General features: G+C 52.3%; 4 protein-coding genes across 5 annotated transcripts in view; all 4 read left to right on the top strand.

The window, feature by feature from the left end:
- Nucleotides 1-6,688, top strand: part of npr1a (natriuretic peptide receptor 1a) — a 12,985-nt gene extending 6,297 nt beyond the window's left edge. The window contains exons 6-22 of one of the 2 annotated variants that reach the window (XM_028425843.1): nucleotides 810-904; nucleotides 1,015-1,150; nucleotides 1,226-1,310; nucleotides 1,413-1,533; nucleotides 1,623-1,697; nucleotides 1,791-1,868; nucleotides 1,954-2,058; nucleotides 3,607-3,678; nucleotides 3,756-3,915; nucleotides 3,993-4,151; nucleotides 4,533-4,701; nucleotides 4,791-4,937; nucleotides 5,018-5,141; nucleotides 5,219-5,287; nucleotides 5,947-6,121; nucleotides 6,199-6,297; nucleotides 6,371-6,688. In XM_028425843.1, the coding sequence (XP_028281644.1) occupies nucleotides 810-904; nucleotides 1,015-1,150; nucleotides 1,226-1,310; nucleotides 1,413-1,533; nucleotides 1,623-1,697; nucleotides 1,791-1,868; nucleotides 1,954-2,058; nucleotides 3,607-3,678; nucleotides 3,756-3,915; nucleotides 3,993-4,151; nucleotides 4,533-4,701; nucleotides 4,791-4,937; nucleotides 5,018-5,141; nucleotides 5,219-5,287; nucleotides 5,947-6,121; nucleotides 6,199-6,297; nucleotides 6,371-6,513 (2,012 nt within the window). In that variant the 3' untranslated portion in view covers nucleotides 6,514-6,688. Of the gene's footprint in view, nucleotides 1-809; nucleotides 905-1,014; nucleotides 1,151-1,225; nucleotides 1,311-1,412; nucleotides 1,534-1,622; nucleotides 1,698-1,790; nucleotides 1,869-1,953; nucleotides 2,059-3,606; nucleotides 3,679-3,755; nucleotides 3,916-3,992; nucleotides 4,152-4,532; nucleotides 4,702-4,790; nucleotides 4,938-5,017; nucleotides 5,142-5,218; nucleotides 5,288-5,946; nucleotides 6,122-6,198; nucleotides 6,298-6,370 lie in introns of those variants that run through there. The other variant, XR_003671913.1, reaches the window with a different exon arrangement.
- Nucleotides 6,689-7,201: 513 nt separating this feature from the next.
- ints3 (integrator complex subunit 3) lies at nucleotides 7,202-13,748 on the top strand. Its single transcript, XM_028425875.1, has 29 exons — nucleotides 7,202-7,285; nucleotides 7,781-7,864; nucleotides 7,987-8,070; nucleotides 8,150-8,263; nucleotides 8,344-8,428; nucleotides 8,509-8,575; nucleotides 8,652-8,793; nucleotides 9,090-9,219; nucleotides 9,320-9,417; nucleotides 9,501-9,692; nucleotides 9,779-9,866; nucleotides 9,935-10,014; nucleotides 10,092-10,183; nucleotides 10,268-10,374; nucleotides 10,431-10,550; nucleotides 10,659-10,788; nucleotides 10,913-10,967; nucleotides 11,079-11,182; nucleotides 11,266-11,430; nucleotides 11,519-11,672; nucleotides 11,765-11,833; nucleotides 11,940-12,015; nucleotides 12,099-12,212; nucleotides 12,282-12,330; nucleotides 12,408-12,575; nucleotides 12,691-12,791; nucleotides 12,891-12,963; nucleotides 13,038-13,194; nucleotides 13,270-13,748. The coding sequence occupies exons 1-29, from the start codon at nucleotides 7,202-7,204 to the stop codon at nucleotides 13,345-13,347; spliced, it is 3,060 nt and encodes a 1,019-aa protein (XP_028281676.1). The 3' UTR covers nucleotides 13,348-13,748.
- Nucleotides 13,749-13,957: 209 nt separating this feature from the next.
- LOC114450033 (C2 calcium-dependent domain-containing protein 4A-like) lies at nucleotides 13,958-14,961 on the top strand. The gene has a single exon (XM_028427939.1). The coding sequence runs from the start codon at nucleotides 14,343-14,345 to the stop codon at nucleotides 14,940-14,942; it is 600 nt and encodes a 199-aa protein (XP_028283740.1). The 5' UTR covers nucleotides 13,958-14,342; the 3' UTR covers nucleotides 14,943-14,961.
- A 250-nt stretch (nucleotides 14,962-15,211) lies between these two features.
- Nucleotides 15,212-17,500, top strand: part of gon4la (gon-4 like a) — an 8,046-nt gene continuing 5,757 nt past the window's right edge. The window contains exons 1-10 of the mRNA XM_028425768.1: nucleotides 15,212-15,755; nucleotides 15,837-16,063; nucleotides 16,133-16,207; nucleotides 16,287-16,337; nucleotides 16,415-16,468; nucleotides 16,543-16,638; nucleotides 16,712-16,804; nucleotides 16,903-17,058; nucleotides 17,125-17,335; nucleotides 17,435-17,500. The exon at nucleotides 17,435-17,500 is cut by the window's right edge and continues 36 nt beyond it. Coding sequence (XP_028281569.1) covers nucleotides 15,533-15,755; nucleotides 15,837-16,063; nucleotides 16,133-16,207; nucleotides 16,287-16,337; nucleotides 16,415-16,468; nucleotides 16,543-16,638; nucleotides 16,712-16,804; nucleotides 16,903-17,058; nucleotides 17,125-17,335; nucleotides 17,435-17,500 — 1,252 coding nt within the window. The 5' untranslated portion in view covers nucleotides 15,212-15,532. The remainder of the gene's footprint in view (nucleotides 15,756-15,836; nucleotides 16,064-16,132; nucleotides 16,208-16,286; nucleotides 16,338-16,414; nucleotides 16,469-16,542; nucleotides 16,639-16,711; nucleotides 16,805-16,902; nucleotides 17,059-17,124; nucleotides 17,336-17,434) is intronic.

Below are 17,500 nucleotides of genomic sequence, written 5' to 3'. Positions count from 1 at the left end.
GGGGACAAATCAAGTGAGCCAGGATACCATAAAAACAGCCAGACATCCAGGAGGTTTGTGTCCCTCTGATAGCATGTCCTCCCCGAAAATGAGACGCGATACAGAGACACATGTCCCATGAAGACTACAAACAGAGGACAGGATGAAACGGAGCAGGGACAGAGAGGACAGGATGTACCTGCAACAAACAAGACCGATGGAGGACAATGGATGTCAGACACTGAGCGTGTCCAGGTGCATAAAAAGCAGCTGTCCATCACAGGCAGTGACAGCAGGACTCATCTGGACACCACCAGTAATCTGATTACTGTGTGTCTGTTTTACTGATGTTGTGAGGACATAGGTGTCAGTCAAACCTGATTGATTAGCTGTACATATGTCTGCTGGACAGGGTCGTTTGGTCTTCTAGTGTGTGTGTGTGTGTGTTTGGTCTGATTGATCACTTTGTTTATTAACTATTGATTACTTCTGCAGTTTGACCTTTTGACCTGTAAACCATTAGGACCAGTGTGTGGACCCGAGCCCTGGTCTGTTTATGGAGTACTTACAATGATGTGTAACCAGAACCGGGACGCTCAGGTCCCTGGAAACACACACACACACACACACTCTGTGGTTTCATTGAGCGTGTGTGTGTAGATGGAGCTGATAAACAGGCCGCTCTGCCGGCTCTTTATTAGATTGAACTGCTTTTATCCTCCAACACACTGAAGCAGTCAGACATCAATCATCAGACATGTGCGTCAGAGGTGGTGGGGGTTCTGTGTGTGTGTGTCATTTGTGATGGACATGGTGTTGTCTCTCTGCAGGAGTGATGGGGACAGTGGAGATGGACGAGTTTGGGGACAGAGAGATGGACTTTGCTGTGTGGGACATGACGGACGTGGAGTCTGGAGAATTTCAGGTAAATGATGATGTCATCACCATGATGATGCTCATGTGGACGTCTCAGCCAATAATAGCTGCAGGAGCAGTACCCACCACGTGTGTGTGTGTGTGTGTGTGTGTGTTCAGGTGGTGTGTGTGTACAACAGCAGCATGAAGCAGCTGGTTCTGCAGAGAGGTCTGAACTTTCATTGGCCCAGAGGCTCTCCACCTCCAGATGTTCCAGAATGCGGCTTCAAGAATGACAACCCGGCCTGTCTCACACGTAGGAACACACACATCATAAACACCTGTCCAACATGTCCATCCACCTGAGTGGACATCTTGTTTTCCTCTCCAGGGACAGTTACAATGCATCAGATGGTTGCCATGGTGATCTGTTTTATGTTTGTCATCATCGTTACTGTCACCGTCTTCATCTACAGGTAAGGCACGCCCCCTTCTACACCTGGCTGTGATCGGTACAGTCACAGGCCACTTGTTGTGTTTATCTATCCTCTCTCTCTCTCACACACACACACACACAGGAAGCTGAGGCTAGAGAGCGAGCTGGCGGCTCAGCTGTGGAGAGTTTCCTGGGACGATGTCCAGATGAGTAACCTGGATAAAGTCCTGCGGAGAGCCTGCAGCAGACTGACCATGTCTCTGGTAACACACACACACACAGAGTTCCACAGTCACAGCTGGGTTTCGCCTGTGGGTCTGAGTGGAAACATGTTTTGACTGTTGCTCTGCAGAAAGGATCCAACTACGGTTCTCTGATGACCATGGAAGGGAACTTCCAGATCTACACCAAAACCGGATATTACAAGGTCACCTGTCCACTACAAGGTCTTCTATTATGAGGTCATCTATCGATGACATCACCGTGTCAACAGGTGCCTTGACTGATTTTGTCTGTGCAGGGAAACCTGGCAGCCATCAAGTACATCAACAAGAAGCGCATCGAACTGACCCGGAACGTTCTCTTTGAACTGAAACATGTAAGATCACCGTCTGCCTGCGAGTATCTCGCCCATGCCTAACTACAACGTGGGTTAGTGGAACTCCCCTTATCTGTTTTTGCAGATGCGTGACGTCCAGAATGAACACCTGACCCGCTTCATTGGTGCCTGCATCGACCCGCCGAACATGTGCATCATCACAGAGTACTGCCCCAGAGGGAGCCTTCAGGTACAGTACAACCAGCCGGAGTCCCTCCATCAGTGCCCCTGCATCAGTCATCAATACTCTGTAGAGCTGCAGGGATCGACTCTTCATGGTGCTCTCTGTCAGTACTGTAACCTAGCAACCCCCCGGGCATGGTAACCTAGCAACAGGAGGAAACACGTAAGCCTCCTTTAGGTTGGTGTGGGTTGCGTGGGTTTTAGGTTGTTGTCAGATGACCGCTGGATCTCAGAAACCTCAACAGCAGCTTCACCGTGGACAAACAGCTGCCAGACAGGCAGAAATGTCCTCACAGCAGAGACATGTCCTCACAGTAAAGACATGTCCTCACAGCAGAGACGTGTCCTCACAGTAAAGACATGTCCTCACAGCAGAGACGTGTCCTCACAGCAGAGACATGTCCTCACAGCAAAGACGTGTCCTCACAGTAAAGACATGTCCTCACAGCAGAGACGTGTCCTCACAGCAGAGACATGTCCTTACAGTAAAGACGTGTCCTCACAGCAGAGACGTGTCCTCACAGCAGAGACATGTCCTCATAGTAAAGACGTGTCCTCACAGCAGAGACGTGTCCTCACAGCAGAGACATGTCCTTACAGTAAAGACGTGTCCTCACAGCAAAGACATGTCCTCACAGCAGAGACGTGTCCTCACAGCAGAGACATGTCCTCACAGTAAAGACATGTCCTCACAGCAAAGACGTGTCCTCACAGTAAAGACATGTCCTCACAGCAGAGACGTGTCCTCACAGCAGACATGTCCTCACAGCAGAGACGTGTCCTCACAGCAGAGACATGTCCTTACAGTAAAGACGTGTCCTCACAGCAGAGACGTGTCCTCACAGCAGAGACGTGTCCTCACAGCAGAGACGTGTCCTCACAGCAGAGACATGTCCTCATAGTAAAGACGTGTCCTCACAGCAGAGACGTGTCCTCACAGCAGAGACATGTCCTCATAGTAAAGACATGTCCTCACAGTAAAGACATGTCCTCACAGTAAAGACATGTCCTCACAGTAGAGACGTGTCCTCACAGTAAAGACATGTCCTCACAGCAGAGACGTGTCCTCACAGCAGAGACGTGTCCTCACAGTAAAGAAGTGTTCTCATAAGCTGGGGACACACTGCATGAGTGTTTGCTCGATTTTACCCATGATTCCCTGTCGGGCAAAGTCTGCACCAGTCTGCGCTGGTTGTGGACCATCTGCATGTGTACTTAGTGTGTGACAGGGTGAAGACCTCAGTCTCAGTCATTCAAACATGTTTGAACTTGAACCGAGTCTGGCAGGCGTGTAGTGTGAACTGATCTCCGACCCAACCCAGCTGTATCAATAATTAGATCATTAAAAAATACGTAGTCGTCCAGATCCACCCCCTCCTTCCAGAACTGGACCATCAGGTTCCTGAAGGTGTCCCAGAGCAGCAGGTTGTTGTAGACCTGCTGAAGCCAGTCTGTTAATGTGTCCTCCTGGTCGTGTTAAAATCTGGACAGTGGTGTGTCCCCAGCCTCCGTGTGTGTGTGGCCTCACAGTATATTTTCATACATGATATTTCAGGACCTGATGGAGAGTGACAGCATCACTCTGGACTGGATGTTCAGATATTCTCTCATCAATGACATCGTCAAGGTAGCGACCCGTCTCTTTGATTGGGGGCTTTGATTGGTCCCAGGTCCACTTAAACAAGTCTCTGTTTGTGTTTTGAGGGGATGGCATTCCTCCACAACAGTGTCATCGTGTCCCATGGCAACCTGAAGTCGTCTAACTGTGTGGTGGACAGTCGCTTCGTCCTGAAGATCACCGACTACGGGACGCAGAGTCTGAGGACCAGCAGCTGCCCTGAGGACACACATGCCTACTATGCACGTATGACACATCTGTACACATCTGTAATGAAAATGTCGATTTAATGGATATATTAGTCATATTATTGATGACGGCAGGTAAACTGTGGACAGCCCCGGAGCTGCTGAGGACAGAGTGTCCTCCCCCCTGTGGGACTCAGAAGGGGGATGTGTACAGCTTCAGCATCATCCTGCAGGAGGTTGCTCTGCTGCGAGGAGTCTTCTTCATCCACACACGCTCCTCGCTCACACCTAAAGGTCGGTGAGGACAACACACAAGTGTGTGTGTGTGTTATTTACATTCCTGTGTGCTAGCTCGATGACAAGCTGCTGTCAGCATGCTCACACACACACATGTTGTCCAGGTGATGATTCAGTGCAGCTGTTCCCCTTCCTGTCCTGATGTTTGCATGAATTCATTTGCCTGTTTTCAGGGTGGCGTCGTCTCATGTAATCATGAGATGGAACTGTTCTCCTGCACATGCTCAGTATGTTGTGATGATGTCACAGCACAACAAAGGGGGCGGAGTTACATAGTGTGACAAACTAGTAAACAATAGATAGGTAGCTGGTGCCCTCCGGTGGACACGGTGGGGTTATTACAGCTAGTAGTTCATGGTAATCCTAATCCTAACCCAGAGATCGTCCAGGCGGTGAGGCAGGGCGACGTGCCGCCCCTCCGACCCTCGCTCTGCTTCCACAGTCACAGCGAGGAGCTCGGTGTGCTGATGCAGCGCTGCTGGAGCGAAGAGCCCGGCGAGCGACCCGACTTCAACACCATCAAGATCCTGCTGAGGAAGCAGCACAGGTGCGGACCAGCTGACAGCACATGTCATTGCTTAACCCCTGACTGACCTGACTGCCAATATACATCATTGATAACCTGTCTGTGATTAGAGGTTATGGATCAAACATCCTGGACAACCTGCTGTCTCGGATGGAGCAGTATGCCAACAACCTAGAGGAGCTGGTGGAGGAACGGACGCAGGCCTACCACGAGGAGAAACGGAAAGCCGAGGCCCTGTTGTACCAGATACTTCCACAGTCAGTACACATCAGATCCACATCAGATCCACATCAGTTCCACAGCCAGCAGCGCTGCAATGCTTCTGTTTGTCTGTCAGTTCTGTAGCTGAGCAGCTGAAACGAGGCGAGACGGTCCAGGCTGAAGCTTTCGATTCTGTCACCATCTACTTCAGTGACATTGTCGGTTTTACCGCCCTGTCTGCAGAGAGCACGCCACTGCAGGTCAGTGTAGGAGAACCCAGTGACACCACAAGGGGGCCATGTTGTTTCAAACCTGCTCAACACATGTTGTTTTTCAGATTGTGACCTTTTTGAATGACCTCTACACCTGTTTTGACGCCATCATTGACAACTTTGATGTCTACAAGGTAAAACATTCTTCAGGTACTGTCCTTCTGTGCTAAGCTAAGCCAACAACCAAGACAGCTAGTTTCTGTGCTAAGCTAAGCTAACAACCAAGACAGCTAGTTTCTCTGCTAAGCTAAGAACCAAGACAGCTAGTTTCTCTGCTAAGCTAAGAACCAAGACAGCTAGTTTCTGTGCTAAGCTAAGAACCAAGACAGCTAGTTTCTCTGCTAAGCTAAGAACCAAGACAGCTAGTTTCTGTGCTAAGCTAACAACCAAGGCAGCTAGTTTCTCTGCTAAGCTAACAACCAAGGCAGCTAGATTCTGTGCTAAGCTAAGCTAACAACCAAGACAGCTAGTTTCTGTGCTAAGCTAAGCTAACAACCAAGACAGCTAGTTTCTGTGCTAAGCTAAGCTAACAACCAAGACAGCTAGTTTCTCTGCTAAGCTAAGAACCAAGACAGCTAGTTTCTGTGCTAAGCTAACAACCAAGGCAGCTAGTTTCTGTACTAAGCTAAGAACCAAGACAGCTAGTTTCTGTGCTAAGCTAAGCTAACAACCAAGGCAGCTAATTTCTGTGCTAAGCTCAAACCCTCCCCTGCAGCCAGTCTGTGCTAAGCTAAGCTAACACTCCCCCTGCCAGCCTGTCTGGATCAGTTTAAAGCTGTGCTGCCCCTGTCAGGTAGAGACCATTGGTGACGCCTACATGGTGGTGTCTGGGCTGCCGGTCAGGAATGGGAAGCTCCATGGTCGGGAGGTGGCCCGGATGTCTCTCGCCCTGCTGGATGCTGTGAAGAGCTTCAGGGTCCAACACCAGGCCAACCAGCAGCTCCGGCTTCGCATCGGCATCCACAGTGGTACTGCAGAGCAGAGCAGGACTGCACTGAAAGTTCTACTGCACGCTGAGTAACGGTGTTGATGTGTTGGTGTTCAGGCCCGGTGTGTGCTGGTGTGGTGGGCCTGAAGATGCCCCGGTACTGTCTGTTTGGAGACACCGTCAACACAGCATCTCGCATGGAGTCCACAGGAGAGGGTGAGACAGAGATGTGTACGATGGGACGTATGGAAACACGTATGACGCCATGTATGATTATGTGTCCCCGCAGCTCTGAAGATCCACGTGTCTGAGGCCACTCGGCAGGTCCTGCTGGAGTTCAGCTGCTTCCAGCTGCAGCTAAGGGGGGAGGTCGAGGTGAAGGGGAAAGGACGCATGAGGACGTACTGGCTGCTGGGAGAGACGAGCAACTGACAGAGGACACACGGGGGGGAGTGATGGAGAGAGAGTGATGTCTGACACCAGCTGGTGGTGAACAGTCCTCCCTCTGGCTGTTTGGCTGATCACCTGTGACGTCATATAAAGTGGCAGATGAATGTTTCTCTGTAAAATATATCGCCTGTAAATACAAAATAAACTGTGTTTGTTACGTCTGCGTCAAACTCACTTGTCTTGAGGACAAATGGACCGCAGCTGGTGGCGCGTCAGCAGGGGGCAGTGTGGAGGTTGACAGCTTGCTGCAGTATTTACAGTGTTCGCACCAGAGCTTTGTAAACAGGCTGAAGTTGCGAGTGGCCTTAAGCTGAGCAGGTTCGCTGATTGGCTCCACAGTGCCTCTTTTGCCATTGGTCCATGCTCACGTCACTCACAGCAGCGAGTGATGTGATTTGTCAGCGGGCGGTGTCCCTCCGCCGCTCGGTGCGGATGTCCGTTCTGTGTTCGGCTGGTGTCACGGAGCGGGACTCGCAGTCTCTATTGCCCCGCAATAAGTTTTAGAAACACTCGTTAACCGACCGAAGCTCCTCACTGCGAGGCTCCGACCCCCGAGCACGGCTCTGCAGTCCCCGATACACCGACACAAACAACACCCACAACCTCCCCTGCACCGGGAGTCGCAGACCTTCACAGCTCCGCGGGGCCCTGCGAGGTGCGGCGGGAGCAGATGGAGCCTGCACCGGCAAAGGCGAAACCGCAGGGCCGGCTACTGGTGTCCACTCCTTTGGACGCCAAGGACGAGCTGGAGGAGGTAGGCCTGCTCCGGTTAGAGGCGAGGGAGCGTGTTTAACCCGGGGACAGAGTGAGTTTACGGGCAGAGAGGAGCAGCTTGGTTGGGTCTGTGCAGCGGGTACAAAGACGTGATGGAACCATTTTAACACAACAGGCGGCTAGCAGCGCGGCTAGCACGGCTCTCACACGGCGTGGAGCCGTGCCGTGCACGCGGAGTGGAAGGTGGGGAGCTCCGCGTGTGTGTGTGTGTGTTCACCGAGTGTGGGCTCCGACAGAAGCCGCGTCGCGTACTCAAATCCCCGCAGCTCATGGACTGATAGCCTAGCTTGCTAACTCTACGTAAACATATGGTTGGAAACTAGGCAGATGCGCATGCGCCGTGTTTCACTTGTCAGAAGCAGTTTATGCTGTGATAAAGTTTAATTATGAAGTCGATGAACTGGGTGTTGTTGGCTTGGATTTCTTTTTATGATTCGTCTCTTCATATTTTTCTGTTTGTTGTGTGTTTGTGTAGAGGTTGGAGCGTTGTGTTGGAATTGTCCAGGCTTTGACCAATGGGCTGTCAGAGAGAGAGGCCAATGATGCACTCACTGCCAACGTAAGAAGTACACACACACACACACACACACCATGTTTCTATTGTGCTTGTGCGTCTGCTGGGTGTGTGGTGCTTTTATTTTGTTGTATTTGTTTGACTTCCTGTCCTGTGCTGTGCTGCAGGTGTGTAAAGGTCAGCAGCAGCATGAGGAGGTGTGTCTGGGTCTGTTCACACTGGTCCTCACAGAACCAGCCCAGGCTCAGAGGGTGAGTTGTCGCTTCATGGCTGGCGCTACATGACGTAACTGTGACATCACTGTGTGTGTGTGTCTGTGTGTGTGGTCAGTGTTACAGGGACCTGACGCTGGTCAACAGAGACGGGATGAACGTGGTCCTGGTGAAGATCAACCAGATCCTGATGGAGAAATTTCTCAAACTGCAGGATGTCCCCAGAACACAGGTAAACACAAGAAGGGACAGAGGGGGTTGGGACCTGTCGGTGCAGGAGGTAGAGGCTGCTGACGGTGTTTTGTGTTGCAGCTGGTGTGGCTGGTCAGAGAGCTGGTGAAGAGCGGGGTGATCGGAGCGGACGGCGTCATTATGACGCTGCTGAAACAGATCGCAGGTCAGACTCCAACAGTACATTTACGCTGATATCTCAGCTTGCTGTGATGTCACTAAAGGCTCTGATCTCACTGTTTGCAGGCGGAGACATCTCCACCAAAAACCTGTGGCTAGCCGAGAGCGTCCTTGACATCCTACTGGAGCAGAAGTATGTTACTGTAAACCGGACTTGTGCGTTCATTGTGAAGGAGCAAACCTGTGATGCTGCTTGTGTCTGTCTGCAGAGAGTGGGTGCTGAAGAGCGGGATGCTGATAGCGATGGCGGTCTACACCTACTTACGCCTGATTGTTGACCATGGAACCCCAAACCTGCTGCCTCTGCGCCAAAAAGAAGTCGACTTCTGCATCAGCATGCTGAGGGAGAAGGTGGGCATCGGCTTGTTCACACACGGGTCCCAGTAAAACGGGTCCCAGTAAAACGGGTCCCAGTAAAGCCCAGCAGGCTGTGTTCACAAAGTAACGGACTGCTGGTTAGTACAGCAAGACCACCCTGGCCCCTGACTGTCTCCTCCACGCCGCAGCTGCTAGGGGCCGGCAGCAAAAGCGGGTCAATCCCACCAATTTGGTATTTTGGTGGGCTGCTGGTCGGAGCGTCCTGGAGCCTACAGCACGATGTGTTGTCCATAGTTTTTACTGTCAGTTTGTCTCCTGTCTGGTTGTAGTTCATGGACTGCCTGATCATTGGCAGAGATCTGGTTCGTCTGCTTCAAAATGTTGCCCGGATCCCAGAGATGGAGCTGCTGTGGAGAGACCTGCTACACAACCCACAAACCCTCAGTCCACAGTTCACAGGTAAACAACACTACCCACAGTCCTCAGTTCCCTTTGCTTCTGTCCATGTCCCAGGATGTTGGACCACCTGATGTTTGTTCTCACCTGTGTCTCGGCCCAGGTGTCCTCCAGCTGCTGACGGCTCGGACTTCCAGGAAGTTTCTGGCCTGTCGACTCACGCCGGACATGGAGACCAAGCTGCTGTTTATGACCTCCAGGGTAAAACCTACGGATCTCTGTCTCCCTCTGGGTCTCCATCTGTGTCGTAGGCATCTCCATCTGGATCTGTGTCTGTGTCTTAGGTGCGGTTTGGGCAGCAGAAGCGGTATCAAGACTGGTTTCAGCGACAGTACCTGTCCACAGCAGAGAGCCAATCGCTGCGCTGTGATCTGATTCGCTACATCTGCGGGGTGGTCCATCCGTCCAACGAGGTGCTGAGCTCTGACATTCTGCCACGCTGGGCTATTATTGGCTGGCTGCTCACTACCTGCACGGTAAGGCAGGAACACACACACACTGAGAGCGGATTTAATTTGCATTCAATATCTGACCGTCAGTGTGTGTGTCTGTGTGTGTGAAGTCGAACGTTGCTGCCTCCAACGCCAAGCTGGCTCTCTTCTATGACTGGCTGTTCTTCAACCCTGAGAAAGACAGCATCATGAACATAGGTAACGCACCGGGGCCTCGGGCGTCTCAGGTGTGACAGAAACAGAAGATAACGATGTTTATGTTTCAGAGCCAGCCATCCTGGTGATGCATCACTCCATGAAACCTCATCCCGCCATCACTGCCACACTGCTGGACTTCATGTGCAGAGTAACGCAGCTCACACACACACACACACAGCCAGTAGACACACTGATCACCCTGACATACGTCCCCTCTCCCTTCAGATCATTCCTCACTTCTTCCCTCCACTGGAGTCTCAGGTCCGTCAGGGTGTCTTCAACTCGCTCAACTTCATCATGGAGAAGAGAGTGCTGGCGTAAGAGACGGAACGCTCTGTCCATCCATTATTGATCCGTCTTTCTCTTAATGACTTGTTGATCAGTATTTATCTGTTTCCCAGGCACCTCGCTCCACTCTTCGATAATCCAAAGTTGGACAGAGAGCTTCGGTCAATGCTCAGGGAAAGATTTCCTGAGTTCTGCAGCGCGCCGTCGCCCCCTACTGAAGGTAAAACACACACACACAGTTACAGTGTCGCAGTAAAGACATGTTTCTTTCTTCAGTTAAATTAGAGGAGGCTGTTTCCATGGAGATGGACAACCATGTTTTGGACAAGGAGGAGGGTTGCTACGACAACACAGAAGCCGCGTTCAGCGACGACGAGGAGGAAGTCAACAACAAAGGTGAAAACACGTGGACCGGTGTAACCGGTTCAGACCGTTTCCTCCAGTAGAACCACTGCAGGATAAACCCAGTGGACTCTAAGTGCATCATATCACACCGCTGTGCAGGAAAGAAGAGGGAGTTCAGGTTCCACCCAATCAAAGAGGCTGTGATAGAGGAGCCTGCTGACATCACACCCTGGCTGGACCAATTAGATGACACCATGAAGGAGAAGGTGCTGCAAATTCAAAAGACCAGGTGAGACACATGGCAGTCCTACGAGTGAGGTTGGAGGTTAGAGGTCGCACTGAGAAGGTGTTCCAGTGATGATGATGATGATGATGATGATGATGATGATGATGACCATGTGTCTCCTCCTCAGCGACACAGAGACTCAGTGTGAGGTGATGCAGGAGATCGTGGATCTCATTCTGGAGGTTAGTTTCACTTAAAGTCTTCAAACAAAGATGGCTGACACTCAAACTCACTGCAGATTAACCCTTAAATAACTGGCTTTTAAAGGAAGAGTCTGTCTGTCTGTGCTGCAGGAGGACTTTGACTCGGAACAGATGTCCGCTCTGGCTTCTTGTCTGTCTGAACTGTTCAAAGACCACTTTAGAGGGGAGGTCCTGCCAGAGGAGATCACCGAGGAGTAAGACACGCCCGTCTTTGCTTCTCTGTGCAGCCATCTTGTCACCCGTGTGACGCTCCGGCCTCTCTTCTCTCTCTCTGCAGGTCTCTGGAGGAGTCGGTGAGTAAACCCGTCTGCCTGATCTTTAGAAACCTGGTCACCATGCAAGAGGACAACAGCGGGTTCTCGGTACTGCTTGACATGTTAGCAGAATATTACCAGAAGCAGCCGAAGATCGGATACCACCTGCTGTACTACCTGAAGGCCAGGTGACCCGGCGTGACATTACGAGTGCGGCTCAACAGTTGAAAAACATACGAAGCACTGACGTGTGTGTGTGTGTGTGTGTGTCCACAGCAAAGCAGCGAATGGTAAGATGATGCTGTACGAGTCCTTCGCTCAGGCCACAGCTCTTGGCGACCTGCACACCTGTCTGATGATGGACATGAAGGCCTGTCAGGAGGACGACGTCCGGCTGCTCTGCTACCTCACACCCTCCATTTACTCTGAGGTACGAATGTTCTGATGTCATCGTGGGGACTGTGTAGCTCTGGTCCTCGCAGGGTCAGACAAACACTTAGACCGCACGCTCTTCTCATTCAGTTTCCAGACGAGACGCTGCGGAGCGGCGAGCTGCTCAACATGATCGTGGCCGTCATCGACTCCACTCAGGTACCTTTGCTGCCATGACTGGCCCGGTGGTGGGCGGGGCTCCCCCTGACCCTGAACAGTAACCACCTGTCCCTGTCCCCGTCCCCGTCCCCCTGTGTGTCTGCAGTTACAGGAGCTGATGTGTCATGTGATGATGGGGAACCTGGTGATGTTCAGGAAGGATTCTGTTCTCAACATCCTCAGTGAGAAACTCACTTGGCTGTGACAGGTGTGCGTTTCTGTGTTTAGTCTTCGTCTTCACGTCCTCTTCCTCTTACGTCCACAGTTCAGTCTCTGGACTGGGAGACCTTTGAGCAGTACAGCACCTGGCAGCTGTTCCTGGCCCACAGTATCCCACTGGAGACCATCATCCCCATCCTGCAGCACCTCAAATACAAAGGTTTGTGTAGTTTGTCCTCAGCCTCCTGTCTCTCTGTAGTTTGTCCTTACTCTTCTGTCTTTGTCTCAGAACATCCAGAGGCCTTATCCTGTCTACTGCTGCAGCTCCGGAGAGAAAAGTAAAACACGCATATCTCATCTGTGTACATGTTACTGGCGTCTGTGTCCCCCTTTTTAACGTCTGTCTTTGTCCCAGGCCAAGTGAGGAGATGGTGAAGATGGTCCTGAGTCGTCCCTGTCACCCTGAGGACCAGTTCACCACCAGCATCCTAAGACACTGGGCATCCAAATATGACGACACACTGGGAGAACACATCAAGGCCCAGCTGATCAAGAACAACAACCAGCCCCGCAAACGACAGAGGTGAGGAATCTGAAGGACAGAGCTGTCCTCATGTGGACACAGCCTGTCCCTGTTGTCTCTCACGTGGACAGTTTCGCAGACCAGATGAGAGTTAACGTTCATTTTGTGTCTCCAGTCTCCGTAGTTCGAGCAGTAAACTGGCTCAGCTGACCCTGGAACAGATTCTGGAGCACATGGACAACCTGAGACTAAGTCTGAGCAACACCAAGAACAACTGTCAGTACACACACACACACGCACACACGCACATATAGAGACACACACACTTTTAACCACTGACTGATCGGTCAACAGCTGGATGTCTGTCTCTTTCAGTCTTCACTCAGACACCGATCCTTCAGGCCCTGCAGCACGTCCAGGCCAGCTGTGATGAAGCCCACAAGATGAGGTACACACACACACAGAGACACACACAGGTAACCATCAGTCTGCTTGCTGATGACATCACTTCCTCCCCTGCAGGTTCAGTGACCTGTTTGCCCTGGCAGAGGAATACGAGGACTCTCAGTCTAAGCCTCCAAAGTCTCGACGCAAAGCTCCAGCATCCTCCCCTCGCTCCAGGAAAGGAGCGGCACCGCCCACCAACAACGAGGAAGAAAGTGCCTCCAGCAGCGCCTCGGTACGTGCTCCGTTTATCAGGTCCAAATGGAGACGGGTTCTAGTTCTGGTGTAACAATGGTTTTGGGTGTTGTAGGAGGAGGAGGACTCGAAGCCTAAAGCTCCAAAGAGGAAGAGGAAAGGCTCGTCAGCCGTCGGGTCTGACAGCGACTGATGGGTCCTCTGACCAATCACACGCCAGCTGCCACAGAGCCCCGCCCGCCTGCCAACCAGCTGCCCCGATGACCAGACAGGAGGAGGCGGCTCTGCTTCCTCCCAATGACACATGGGAGGGGATCGGACAAATGGATGTGATGAACTGAACTTTCATGTGATCTGTTGCCATGGATACATGGAACAGTTGTTGACCAGCAGGTCAAGGGTCAGCGTGTGGCTGATGTCCAATCATGCACTGGGAAGAGACAACAAACTTCTAATTTTAATACAAGATGACAACAGGAGCAGCTGTTGGTCGAACTTTTTTTTCTCATTTTTTTTTTGGAGGACCTGACTTCCTGCTGTTTTTAACAACTCCTTCCTGTTTGTCTCGCTGCAGTAAAAGATCCTCATGTGTTCCGTGGTGTCAGATCAGTCCTTCGTACAAACCCGACTCTGTTACTGTGTGTGTACCAAGTGTTTGTTAAACTGAGGGTCTGGTTGGCTGTTTCACTGACGGTCCAACGACAGCTACAGAAAATAAATGTGGCTTTCCACAGCTTTTTTCATAAAAACATCATCTCAGTGTCCCCATAAACATGGAAACATCTAAATGCACTTTGACAGGACTCAGAGGAACCCACGGAGATTTCATAGATTTTATGTTTTAACCCTTAAAACCCAGCTGTGAACAATAAAGGTGTTTCAAACTGAGAACAGCTGGACACAGCAGGGGTCCACCTGCCTGAAGCGTGTCTTCACAGGAGGACTAGGTCCACCTCAGTTTGACAAACAGGTCAGATGAGGCTTCTGACGTCATTAGCGCGGTCCCAGCTGTGGTCCCAGCTCTGGTTAATTGGACTGAGTGGCTCCACCTGCTGCATGCTGGTGTAAAAGGAGCAAAACGACCGAGTCTAAGCCGCCGTGAAGCAGCAGGACAGAGGGGACCGAACGGATTCTTTGGCCCCTGGTTGACTTGACCCAGTCGCTCAGTACCCCGCAGCCTCACGCAACATGCCGGCCGTTAAATCCGGGTCCTCTCTGCGGACTCTGGTTCTGACGCCGGAGCGGATCCCGAGCTTCCTTATCCCGCCCCGCAGTCCACACCTCTTCGCCTCTCCGCGGTTACCGCGCAGCTCCCCGGACCGGACTCGACTGCTGATGGACCAGAACGACGACGACGCTGCGGGAGCGAGCCCTCCCGCAGGCACGCACCCCCCCGGGACCTCCCCGCGGTTTCTGCTTCGCCTGCCGCAGCCGCGGATCCGCCGCCCGCGCCGGGCCGCCGCCGCCGCCGCTGACACGGACACGGACCTGACGACGCGTGCGGCCATGTCGCTGTCGCACGTGGAGAAAGTGACCACCCCCTACGGCTTCCGCGCAGTGTTGGCCGCGAGTCCGTGTACGCGCCGGCGGGAGTCTCTCTTTCACGGGACCAAGCCGGTGACCGTGCCTGACCCCGCGGACCTGCCTCACCCTCCTCCCTCAGCCGGCTCTGGTCCCTCCCTGCGGCCCGGTAAGGCTCTGAGTCTGCAGGTGGTGAGGGAGCTGAGGAGACCCGCCGCCGCTCTGAAGGCTCTGAGCCCCGCGGCCCGGGGCGCCAGCCGCCGGTGACGTCACAACACCCGAAAAGGAGGACTGAGTTTTTTTTTATGTGGTTTTTAATGTTTGAATAAAGAATTTAATGATAAAGATCAGTGATATTTATTCCGCATTAATCAATACTGCAGCACGTGACAGATTAAAGGGCAGCACACAGTATCGATCATTGATGGCGGGTCTTTAAAATCCCAATAAATCAACAGACATTATTATTTTCAGCGTTCACAGAATAAGAGAGGCCCCATTCACTGACGTCACCCCGCCACTCGTACGTCACAGTTAAGGCGCCGGAAGCGTAGTGTTTGAGGCCAGAATGGCGGCAAAAGGCCGCTCACCGAAAGGAGTCAGGACCCGTAAAGTCTGAGCGGTTCTGACCCTGTCCGGCTTGACTGCCGGACCGGACACACTGAGCGGAGCTGGAGTCTGGAGTAGCGGGGTAGCGTAACTTGCTAGCCGGGTGAGAAGCGCCGTTAGCCTGTTAGCTGCGTCCTGGTGCCGGTCTGAACGGAGCGGGACCACACTGTTGTCAGTGTCCACACTGAAGGGTTCGGCCTGTCTGATGACGTCACATCCCCATAGGCTCGAGGTCATGTTACTACACAATGAACCCAACCCGCAAACACCTGAGACTCAGCCCGTCCAAACCACCACCACTACATCCACCCGACACCAGCGGCACCCGGAGCGTCGGACCGGCAGAGCGCCTCTCCCATGAGGCGATGCTTGTGCCACCTCCGGCCACTGCCGACAGCAGGGCAGAGGAAGAGGAGGAGTACTTGCTGGTGGAGGAAGACACCACCGACTCCAGCCTTGTCATCACTATGGGTAACACGCACACACACACACACACACACACACACAGCACTGAGTCCTCCAACTGATGACTGACATGTCCTTGTGTCTCAGAGGACAGTCTGCTAGAGGTGAGAGCAGCGAGGAGAAAGGCAGGGAGGAAGAGGAGAAGGAAAACCACGGAGGAGGAAGAGGAGGAGGAGGAGGAGTGGAGTGGGGCTTCAGGGACGGAGCAGGCAGCAGAGGCGGAGGTCGGGATTGACAGACAGCTGGACCAGTCGCTGGAGACAAAGTCCAAACAACACAACCTGACCACAGTGAACGTCAGAAACATCCTTCATGTGAGTTCTCCTCGCTGATCCGTCTTTTTAAACGATGACTGTATTTGATCAGCTGGCTTTGTGTTTCAGGAAGTGATCACCAACGAGCACGTTGTGGCCATGATGAAAGCTGCGATCAATGAGACGGAGGCGGTGCCTGTGTTTGTGAGTCTGTTGTGCAGTCAGAGCAGCTGTGACAACCCTGTGATGCTTTTCTGATGAGCTGTTCTCTTCTTGTCGGCAGGAGCCCAAAATGACTCGGTCCAAGTTCAAAGAGGTGGTGGAGAAAGGCGTGGTGAGTCCATTAACCCTTACCCATCGCTCAGCGCAGCGCAGCACACACAGCGTCCTGATGTTTCTGTTTCCTGTCAGGTGATTCCAACCTGGAACATCTCTCCCATCAAGAAAACTAGCGACGTCCACAAGGTAAAGTCTGAAGTCAAAGGTCATCTCCTCACTTTTGAACGTAATCAATACATAACCTCTGCTATGTCCCGTAGGTTCCTCAGTTTGTGGACATCCCTCTAGCCGAGGAAGACTCCTCTGATGAAGAGTACCATCCTGATGAGGAAGAGGAGGATGAGACAGCTGAAGAGGTGAGACTCTCCTCTGACTCGCTGCAGCATGGTTTCCTTGCTGATCATTGATTATTGATTGGTGTATGTGCAGACCTTCCAAGAGAGTGACATGGAGAGCACAGCGTCCTCGCCCAGAGGAAGTCGACTCAGCCGAGTGGACGAGGACAGCTGCAGCCCATGGCAGGTAACGGCTGCCGGTTAATAAATCCATACAGTCATGTGAGTAGGGCCCTAAAAAGTTTTATTGAACATCTCTGATCGCTTCCTGTTTCCTACTCTCAGATGTCCCACAGTCGGTCCAGACATCTGAGGGTGGGGTCCATGGGGCCACCAGCTCCACCTAAAGCTGCGCCCCCCAAAGTGGTGCCAGACAGCTCCTTCCTGGAGAAGCTGCATGCTGTGGAGGAGGAGCTGTCTATCTGCATGGAGCCCTACCAGGTATCACCAGCCGACAGCCACATCCAGACTATAACCACATGTTACTGATTATTGATCGTCTGTCAGCCTCTGTCTGAGTCTGGGGACCAGGTGGGTCTGATGGCTTACCGGACTCGGTCTAAGCGTCCTCTCCGCGATGTCCCACTGGGTCGCCTGGAGGCAGAGCTTCATGCTCCTGACATCACTCCTGACATGTATGACTCAAGCTCCACCCACGAGGACAGGGAGTGGACCGATTGGCTGAGAGGCCTGATGACCTCAGATGTGGACAATGATGGTGAGTATGGGACAGGGCGAGGGACAAAAAAAAACACACATCAAGAATCAATAGTCACATGTCTGTCTCTCTCTCTCTTTGTCTCGGTGTCTTCACCAGAGGAGTGCGATGATGAAGATGATCCAGAGTACAACTTCCTGGCTGACATCGATGAGCCTGATGTAG

This window comes from Parambassis ranga, chromosome 2 (genome assembly GCF_900634625.1).
Source record: "Parambassis ranga chromosome 2, fParRan2.1, whole genome shotgun sequence".
NCBI lineage: Eukaryota > Metazoa > Chordata > Actinopteri > Ambassidae > Parambassis > Parambassis ranga.
This window is presented reverse-complemented; position numbering and strand designations above follow the sequence as displayed.

What these genes read in the sequence shown, in the direction of transcription:
- ints3 (XM_028425875.1), top strand. Translation starts at nt 7,202, where the DNA reads ATGGAGCCTGCACCGGCAAAGGCGAAACCGCAGGGCCGGCTACTGGTG. An exon ending in GGAGGAAGTCAACAACAAAG is followed by an intron (nt 10,551 to 10,658) that starts GTGAAAACACGT and finishes ACCGCTGTGCAG; the next exon opens with GAAAGAAGAGGGAGTTCAGG. An exon ending in GCAGCACCTCAAATACAAAG is followed by an intron (nt 12,213 to 12,281) that starts GTTTGTGTAGTT and finishes TCTTTGTCTCAG; the next exon opens with AACATCCAGAGGCCTTATCC.
- LOC114450033 (XM_028427939.1), top strand. Translation starts at nt 14,343, where the DNA reads ATGCCGGCCGTTAAATCCGGGTCCTCTCTGCGGACTCTGGTTCTGACG.